The sequence below is a fragment of the Mixophyes fleayi genome, chromosome 2 (assembly GCF_038048845.1).
Source record: "Mixophyes fleayi isolate aMixFle1 chromosome 2, aMixFle1.hap1, whole genome shotgun sequence".
NCBI classification, from domain to species: domain Eukaryota; kingdom Metazoa; phylum Chordata; class Amphibia; order Anura; family Limnodynastidae; genus Mixophyes; species Mixophyes fleayi.
The window spans coordinates 366349632-366359525 of NC_134403.1; the positions used below are offsets into that span (position 1 = coordinate 366349632).

Below are 9894 nucleotides of genomic sequence, written 5' to 3' on the forward strand. Positions count from 1 at the left end.
ATGATACAATTTATCATTTCATATGATCCTACAACTATATGTTTTAACCAACTGACTTTTAGGTATTATTAAACTCTTTGGGGCAGATTAATTTGACGCGTTACAACAGTAATAGTGTGCATTATTACCGTTTGTACGGTCATTCCACCGATGAGGCTCAGGGAGCTGCCGCGTTACTTTCAAGAGTAATGCGGTCAATTGAATCTGCCCCTTTGAACGATTACTTTGAAAATGCAGCAAATTGTTTCGATCCGTGGGTTTTCTATAAACATCTGTTATAACATCTCCATCATTATTTATGACAGAAGCATTCACGAGATACATCCTACAAGAATCGTAGCTGGGAATTTAAACAGGGTGAAACGTATTATGTTCCAAAATGAAGCTTATCAATTATTCAGCATCAGCTTTTCATCCCAAAAAATACATATTTTTGATACATCTACAGAAAATCAGTTATATGTCAGCTATAATGATCATTATTAGTTATTAAATCCTTAATGTGCAACATGTACAAATTAGCAAATGTCAAAGGAAAGGGAGCAGTCATCGAAACTCCTGTTTGCAGATATCATTATTAACCTTTTATTATAGAACGCCACATGTGACCCGCAGTGCTGTGAAGAGGGATAATAACAAGACAGTACAATACAGTAAACAAATAACAGTACAACTCTCCACACAACTACTGATAACCTGGAAGGGTAAGGGGGCGCAAGGGGTATATTCAGCAGAGGCTGAAACCTGTGCCGATAAGCATGAGGCTCAACGAACAGGTTTAGAGCCACTGAAAGAGGTACAAAGACAACGGAGGAGTGGAGACAAGGGGCAGAGAGCCCAACGGGGAGGCGCGCAGTGTAGCTGGTGAGCAAAACTTATAGGTAATGAGAACAGGAGGGAAGAGGGCCCTGCTCACTAGAGCTTACAATCTAAAGGGAAAGGGCCAATGTAAGGGGACTGAGGGCAAGAAGCAGGAATGGGAGAGATGGAGGATGAAAGAGGGTGAGGTATAATGCAAAAATATTCTTCACCGAAACTAAAGTAATTCTTGCACAAACAAAACTCAAGCAAAAATGTGAAATAAGTAACATATTTACCAATATTTTTTAATATATGGTGTACAGAACTTACTTGTGTGGGACACTAGTATATAAACTCTGGACATCTGTCTGTGTGTGTGTGTGTGTTAGGACATTTAGACTGTAAGCTCCAATGGGGCAGGGACTGATGTGAGCGAGTTCTCTGTACAGCGCTGCGGAATTAGTGGCGCTATATAAATAAATGATGGTGATGATGATGATGACGACATCAAGAGACCAAATATGTATCTTTAAAATAAAGAACACTAGCTAAAGCTACACAAAGCAACAAATATTACAGATTTACAGAGGATGTTTCGAAGACACTGGAATTGGGTGGCTGTGTTTTTATACATTTTTCACGGCCTACCCTGTAGCCGATATGAGATAACAAATCTACATTAGTCATCATCTTAAAAGGAAATTGTTGCTTCACATTTCTACACATTCCACATACATTAAGGTCAACAGAATCCCAAGGGCATGTTGTATCTCTCCTTTACCAACAAATGTGTGCAAAATTGTATCCAAAAAGTCTGTATAGGTTACTCCACATTCAATATTTACATGAACAAATTGCTGAAAATAAGAAATTGAATTTAAGCCAATTAACGTTGGATTTGTTCAATACTTAACACTGAATTAAATACCAACATTCAAAATCTCAAAAAGATTTGTGATGGGAAGTTGGTGATGTATTACTTTGCCAGTATCCCAAGGAAGGTTCTAATTAGATACATTACAAAAAATATTAATTCTCCAGCTGGGAGACCAATCGTCCCCGCAGTTAATTCTTTACTGGAACCAATAGGAATATACATTGATTCTGTCTTACAGCGGATGGTGAAACAAGCATCTAATGGTTTACATTACACTAGTTGTCTAACTTGTTTGAATACAAGGGATATGAAAATGGTTGGTCACAGTTGATGTTTATACATTAGTATCCGTCACGAGGAAGAGCATGCGGGTACCAGAGCATGCACGAAAGAGCATCCCGCTTAGCCCCGTAGTGTCTACACACCCCATGCATTGTAGGTAACTTCTCCACAGGCTAAATATGATATTGCAGTTATTAATTTCTTCAGATTTTTGCATGAGTTTAAGAATTTTTCTTCGTTTCAGTGAAAATATTATCTGCAAAACAAAGGGAACGATGATGGGAGCAATCTTTGCTCCAACATTTGCCAAGCTATATAAATTGCCCATTGATGAGAGCTTGTTGTCTCATAGGAAGTCATTTAAAGACAAAAATACACATAGAAATTGCACCTTGGCAAAATCAAGCTGTGTTGCTGGGCAAGGAGCACAAATTGAAGTACACATTTAGAGATGGGTAGGGGGGGGGGCGTATCCTAACTGAACTCTAAACTGCAGTGTTAAATCAAATCTGCCCAATGTGTGTGCACTACAGACAAAAGCAGGTAGTATTTTCACTGCATACAACAAATTGCCTTTGCTCCCCTTGTATCACAACATGTTTTGGCAAGAGCAAGCTTGCACCTTTTAACTGGATCGACAAATACTAAAGGAGGCTCAAAATGAGCATTATAGCACACATATTGCAGCTTTCTGTGGAGAAGGATAATATCTTTTTTTAGTGCATTTCAATTTATGATTAAATTCCCAGCAGAATACGATTCCTGTAGCCTGGATTAATAGTATGTATCTGTCATAAATAATAATGGTGTTATGACAGAAAACTCACGGACTGAAACAATTTCTTCCGTGCTAAAAGTAATTATCCAGAGAGTTTATTTCATAACTTGCCTACAAGTCAGTTGATTCAAGCACGTAAGATTGCATCAAATGATACGTTGTACAACGGCCAGGAAGATTATTGTGAATACATCGGCACATAGAGGTCATTCTATTAGCTCACAGTTTGTCACTCCATAATAAAACATCAATTTGAGTCCCACCCTAGAAACAACAGAAGATTGGATCTACAATAGAGAAGACTCTGCCAGAGAGATATTTAAATCAATACTGGGAGAGGTCAGAAGATAGGCAAATAGTTATACATGGATGGGGACTGATCTCGTCAGTTGCAAACAATTATAAGCAGTTTCTACTTAAATTAGGTTGGTTTTTCAGAATGCAGCTTAGCGATGCTAGAATTTCACCTTTATTGCTAGGAGCAATTAAGTTAATTTGTTATAAGTAATTTTATTGGCTTTACTATCAACAAATAGGTTTGTTGATAAATATGTGTGGGTTGTATCATAAGGTCTGGCTATGCACCATGGATAATATTTTGCTACAATATTTTAGAGCCCATAGTCCCCATTTATTTTACAAGCCATCGCCTCTTAAAATTTCCCCTGCAAAGTCGACGATTTCCGGCGACTTGCAGAAATCGGAGCTTCATACATTTACCCTCTAGAGTGTTCGCTCGTTGCTCGCCTTCCCAGGAAGTGAAGTGAACCTAACCCTTTCCAAGCAGAACCCAAAATTCCGGGATCAGAACAAGCGGCTTAAAAACCCCAGCAACAGCCCCAGGTGATCAAAGCTGCAAGAACAGATAGGAGAGATCAGCACAGTCTGCACACGTTCCTATTCTGGAGGAAAAGTCCTGATTTTTCAGGACGGTCCCACGCTGTCAGGACTTTGTTTCAACTGTTGCATTTCATGCTGCTCTGCTTGAAAAGCATGTAATATTCTATGTCTTTGTTTATCTTTAAGTGTAGCAGTAGTGATCCTCCTCAGAACACACCCCACCGAATTATTGCCATAGGGCAGCGGTTCCCAAAGTGTGTGCCGCAGCTCCCAGGGGTGCCACGGCCAGGAAGAGAAGAAAAGCAAAAACAAAAAAAAATACCAATCCAGCGGCGCCCGGGACCCAGCACCCTTCCTCTTCGCTTCTCACTGAATGTGGGGGATGATATCATTACGCCCAACATTCAGTGACAAGTGGCAGGAGAGAGGATGCTGGGTCCCGCTGCTGGATTGGTAAGCTTATATTTTTTTTAAAGTTTTTTTTTCTCTTAATGGCCCCCAGGATGCAGAGGGGGCAGAGTGAGGATGCAGAGAGCCCAGAGTGTGTGGAGCTGGAGGAGGGCCCAGAGTGTGTGGAGCTGAAGGAGGGCGCAGAGTGTGTGGAGCTGGAGGAGGGCGCAGAGTGTGTGGAGATGAAGGAGGGCGCAGAGTGTGTGGAGATGAAGGAGGGCGCAGAATGTGTGGAGATGAAGGAGGGCGCAGAGTCTGTGGAGATGAAGGAAGGTGCAGAGTGTGTGGAGAATAAGGAGGGCGCAGAGTGTGTGGAGATGAAGAAGGGCGCAAAGTGTGTGGAGATGAAGGAAGGTGCAGAGTGTGTGGAGATGAAGGAGGGCACAGAGTGTGTGGAGATGAAGGAGGGCACAGAGTGTGTGGAGGTGAAGGAGGGCGCAGAGTGTGTGGAGATGAAGGAGGGTGCAGAGTCTGTGGAGATGAAGGAGGGTGCAGAGTGTGTGGAGATGTAGGAGGGCGCAGAGTGTGTGGAGATGAAGGAGGGCACAGAGTGCGCAGAGATGAAGGAGGGTGCATGGTGTGTGGAGATGAAGGAGGGCACAGTGTGAGTTAGCTGTAAATTATTCTTTGACAGAAATATAATTGAAATAAAATATATAAAAATATTATTTTCCCTTGGATTTATGTATATTATTTTTGCATACAACTAAATAAGTATTTCTGTCCTGACCTAAATACTTATTACGTTTTTTTGACCCAACTGCTTATAAAACGGGACTGCTCGGTAATTGATTTGGAGTGGTGCCTTGAAAAAATTATGGAGACTCTAAGGGTGCCGCGAATTGCAAAAGATTGGGAACCACTGCCATAGAGCATGCGCAAAAATTAGCTCCCCCTGTGTATAACCAAAAGGTCAAATCAACATCTTGAACTCTTTGTCACCTTCCTCAAACCATTTCTGAACATTTAGGTAGGTGGTAGGTGTCAAAGTAATATCCACATAATTGCCAGGACCCAAGGTTTCCCAGCAGAACATTGCCCAGAGCATCACACTGCCTCCACCGGCTACACTTCTTCCCATAGTGCGTCCTGGTGCCATCTCGTCCCCAGGTAAATGACACACCCACACGCCCCGACTGACCACATGATGTAAGAGAAAACGTGATTCATCAGACCAGCCCACTTTCTTCCAATGCTCCATTGTCCAGTCCTGGCGCTCACGTGTCCATTGTATGTGCTTTCGGTGGACAGGGGTCAGCAAGGGCACTCTGATCGGTCTTTAGCTATGCAGCAAGCTGCGATTCACTGTGTTTTCTGACATCTTTGCATTATAGCCAGTATTAACTTTTTCATCAATTTGTTGTACAGTAGCTCTTTTGTGGTATTGGACCAAACAGGCTAGTCTTGGCTCCCCGCACGCATCAATGAGCTTTGGCCACCCATGACCCTGTCAGTCTATACCAGACCCCCTCTTTACTAGTAGTAAAATAGAAAATAATTCAGCTGGTCTAGACTGTAGAATATAAATAGAAATGGACAAAGGCAGTTTGGTGTCAGTCTGTGTATGACACCCTACCCTTATCGTGAAATTGACAAAACAGCAGCCTTTCAAGACTGTACGTGATATAGAAATGCCCCAAGACCAGAAGCCCCATGACTCACGGCTGCATTGCCACAGTGCCATGTGTGCTTTGCGGCTGCCAGTGCGCTGTTAGATACCATTGCAGTAATACAGGTGTAGTGTTATACCGTAAACATTCTCTCTAGTTTTAAAGCGACTGGGACAATCAGAGTGTGGTGCACAGAGCCAAGGGGACTCTGAATATTTCATATTCACCACCATAACTCTCTGATCATACCTCTCAACTATCCCGATTTGTGGGCTATGAAAGGGATGGGACTTAACCAAAAGTTGGTGAGGTTTTACTCACATTACCACAACCGTGGGCGGGGCTTATTGTGTCCCGATTTCTTTCAACCCAATCAGCTTGCGACTCATAAAGGAAATATTCAAAAACATAGGGGCATATTCAATTAGGTTTCTGGTCCGGGGTAATGCACGTTACTGCATAACCTGCACAGTACTGACGGTAATATGGTACCGCAATAACTCGTATTTTCCTACGCAACCCTATAGGGTGCGCACGAAAATTCACGTTATTGCGGTACCGTGGATTGATTTTGCGGCCCGTTCTGGCGCGTTACTGCGGACCGGAAACCTAATTGAATATGCCCCATAGAATTTGACGGCAGATAAGAATCGCTTGGCCCATCCCCATTTTTAATTAACCTATTGTACTCTCAAACCCTATTTGGTCCTTTAATCTTTGCAAGGATATCCTTATGTCTATCCCAAGCATGTTTAAATTGCTCTACTGTATTATCCTCTACCACCTCTGATGGAGGCTATTCCACTTATCCACTACCCTTTCTGTAAAGTAGATATTCCTCACATTTCCTCTGAACCTACTTCCTCCACTGTCAGTGCATGTCCTCGTGTTCTAATACTTCTCTTCCTTTGTAGAATGTTTCCCTTCTGTACCTTGTAAAACCCTTTATATATATGAAAGTCTCTATCATGTCCCCCCTTTCCCTTCTCTGCTTCAAGCTATACATATTAAGATCTTTTAGTCTTTGCGGGTACGTTTTGTGCTGTAGGCCATGCACCATTTTAGTTGCCCTTCTTTGTACAATAATGTATTTATATCCTTCTGGAGATATGGCCTCCAGAACTGAACACAGTATTCTAGATGAGGCCGTACCAATGACCTATACAGTGGTATTATTACTTCTTTCTGCTACTGATTCCTCTCCCTATGCAACCAAGCATCTGACTTCCCTTTTCTCACTTTAAAGTTGTCTCAGTTAATGTTCATGAGATTGTGGCCTATTAATTCAGCCAGGAATTTAACAAGGAACCAGCACCTCATGAATATAGGTCGCAGTGATGTCACTATCAATCTGCTAGGAAACAGTTTGCACACAGGTTCAGCCCACAAATCGGACAACTCCTCTGTGTGAAGGTTATAGGTCCAATTTAATGGCCGCCTCACACCAGTAAACAACATTTCTTCTTCCTTCCCAAGTTCATGAATGATATTTGTTACCTACTGCTTTGGAATACAAAATGTAATAACATTGATTTATATAGCGCTAACATCATACTTGCCAACTTATGGCAAGTATGATCTGGGAGCCTGCCGGGGAAGGTGGGCATGCAAGGGGCGGGCCCCCGAAAATCACGCCATTTTAGCCAAACGATTCACGGCGTTTTGGGCTTAATTCTGCCCACTTCACTAGGAAGTGGGCAGATCGGGGAGATTTCTACACTCTCCCGGGAGTCTGTGAGACTCACGCGAAATGTGGGAGTCTCCCGGACATTCCGGGAGAGTTGGCAAGTATGGCTAACATATTACATAGGGAACAAACAAAACAAGACTGGATATTAACAGGTGGAGAAGGAAGAGGGCCCAGCTAACAAGTGTCGAAGTCAGCAAATATAAAGTCATTTCAATTAATATCGAGCAAACTTGGTTGTCTTTGTCCGAAAATATGCGTAGAGCACGCTACGGCATGGAAGGGCGTATCAAGCCGCAACACGTGGCAATAAACAGTTTCTACACTTTTACACGCATTCGCACAAACATATACAGGTGTAAATAGTACACATTAATTGTAGTTGCAACACATAGTCATTTATGTCGAAAGATAGTTGTATTCATGTTTAATATTATATGTTATATGCATATTAGTAAAACCTATGGTTCAGGTTAAAGGAAATGTGTCATGTCTGATATCATTTTAATCCCCTATTCATCAGCAGCTGTCCGGGTTATTCGGCGAAGAGATCGCACATTGCATACTCTAGTTATTGATGTTAGGAAATAAACCTTTAATATGATGCTGACTATAAAATGCTAATGGACTAGTTGTAACTGGAGTCTTGGCAGGAAGATTGGAGTACAACTCCTGGAGAGATGACCCCCCACCTTTGGATTCTTTAGTTTGAACTAGCCTATGATCTGCAACCCCCTGGACCTTCCTGAAACCTGGACCAATAGAAGCAAGCCACACCATCTACATTGTTTTACTGTCTTTCTGTTTTGCATATAAGCAGGAGCTTTTCATCTAGTGGTCAGTCATCTTGACCACAGACTTCAGACCTGAATGACTGTTCACTGGATCCAGAGCGCCTGGGATAAGTAACGGCTGTACTTATTATTATTTTGCTTGAATTATTCTGCTACTTTTTCAGAATAAATATTTGTGCGTTGGAAACACAAATCGAGATTCGACAATCGTTATTGGATAGCGACAAAACGTGCATAACACAAGCTTACAGTATTATACACATAGTACGTTCCAGAATACCGAACACTGCTGTTTTCAGACAGGTATTTCTTATGATGATGTAACAGGACACGGTTAATGAAAGCTCCATTCATGGGGTGGAAAGGGAGTAGTACAACAAAAACACAACTTTTTCCTGTCTGAAAGAGGACTGTGTGACCTCCAAAAATACTTAAAAAAATGTTCAGAGATTTTCTCTGACTTTACTTTAGGCTTGAGCAACCTGTGATCTGTTGTGGAACTACAACTTACAGCATGCCCTGCCAGCTATATATACTTGGCCTTTTATTACCACAAAAGTTGGTACTCCCCCAGGTTGTTTCTTTAAATGTTTCCTGATTTTTGTGTCACTGAATTTAATGAAATCTGAAAACAATTTGCCCACAAACAACTCACTGCCCAAAAAAAACATAAAATAGTTCTGAAACTTCTCAAAACTGCACCTCTGAATCAAAACCCAGCGGCAGAAAGAATTCTTTTGTATTAGAAAAAAAAAAACGTAAGCTACAAAAGACATAAAAATACTCCCACAAGGATGATCTTTGTATACTGAGTACCAGAAACATAATATACCTTTAGGGACAAGCCACAACAATGGTAATAGTATTATTTTACCTCACATAGTTTGAGGCTGAAATAAAATACATTACATAAATACATGATAATAATATAATATTAATAATATTAATAAAAACTTGAAGTAAATGGGTAATCTCATGATATACTCTGGAATATCAGATGTTCAGGACAGGTAACATGTAATTTATCTCTCCCTAGGGGGGTGTGTGTCACTACACAGGTGATCAGGCTGAAGGTGTCTCAGGTGAGTATGACAGGAAGCACCTGACCGTGTTACACCTGTGCCAGGTGTCCTGCGCATGCGCACTGCCTCTGTCGCCCCAACTATGAAACGACCACCCTTCAAGAGGTGAGGGGGGGGGGGAGGAGTGACATTTTGCATTGACAAACAAAGGACCCACCAGCGCCCCCAGCAGGCAGAGAGGGGTGCACACACTCACCTGTGCACAGGCAGGTAGACAGCAGCAGCAGCAGAATCATGGCGGTGTGCATGGCAGCAGCTTGCACCGACCAGGGGCAGCTCTCACAGCAGATCCCGGTGTCCTTCTGTCACCTCTAGTTTCACCCGAGAGTCCAATGTACAAGACACCCAATCAACCTGAGTGAAACTTCAGTCCCATCCCAACTTCACTCCCATCCAGAAACCTGTTCCCCTTCCCCCAGTGGCTGGCAGGGGTAACACTGTGCCCCTCCCTGCAGCTCAGCCACCTCTCTCCCTCTCTACTCCTCCAACCTGTTCTTCTTATGCAATTGACATAGTTGTAGGATTGCAGCCTTATTCATAACATTGCAATTCACTGACAATGCTGCTTGGCTCCCTCTCTAGGTAACAACTAGAGATGGTCACTAACCCCCGTGTTTTGGTTTTGGTTTTGAATCTGGATTACCTTCAGGTTTTGGTTTTGGTTTTGGCAAAACCGCCCTTGCGTGTTTTGGT

The 9894-nt window shown here is 42.3% G+C and overlaps 1 protein-coding gene across 1 annotated transcript in view; it reads right to left on the minus strand.

The window, feature by feature from the left end:
* LOC142139600 (myeloperoxidase-like) overlaps positions 1–9585 on the minus strand; it is a 57649-nt gene extending 48064 nt beyond the window's left edge. The window contains exon 1 of the mRNA XM_075197340.1: positions 9398–9585. Coding sequence (XP_075053441.1) covers positions 9398–9449 — 52 coding nt within the window. The 5' untranslated portion in view covers positions 9450–9585. The remainder of the gene's footprint in view (positions 1–9397) is intronic.
* Between the last annotated feature and the right edge of the window lie 309 nt (positions 9586–9894).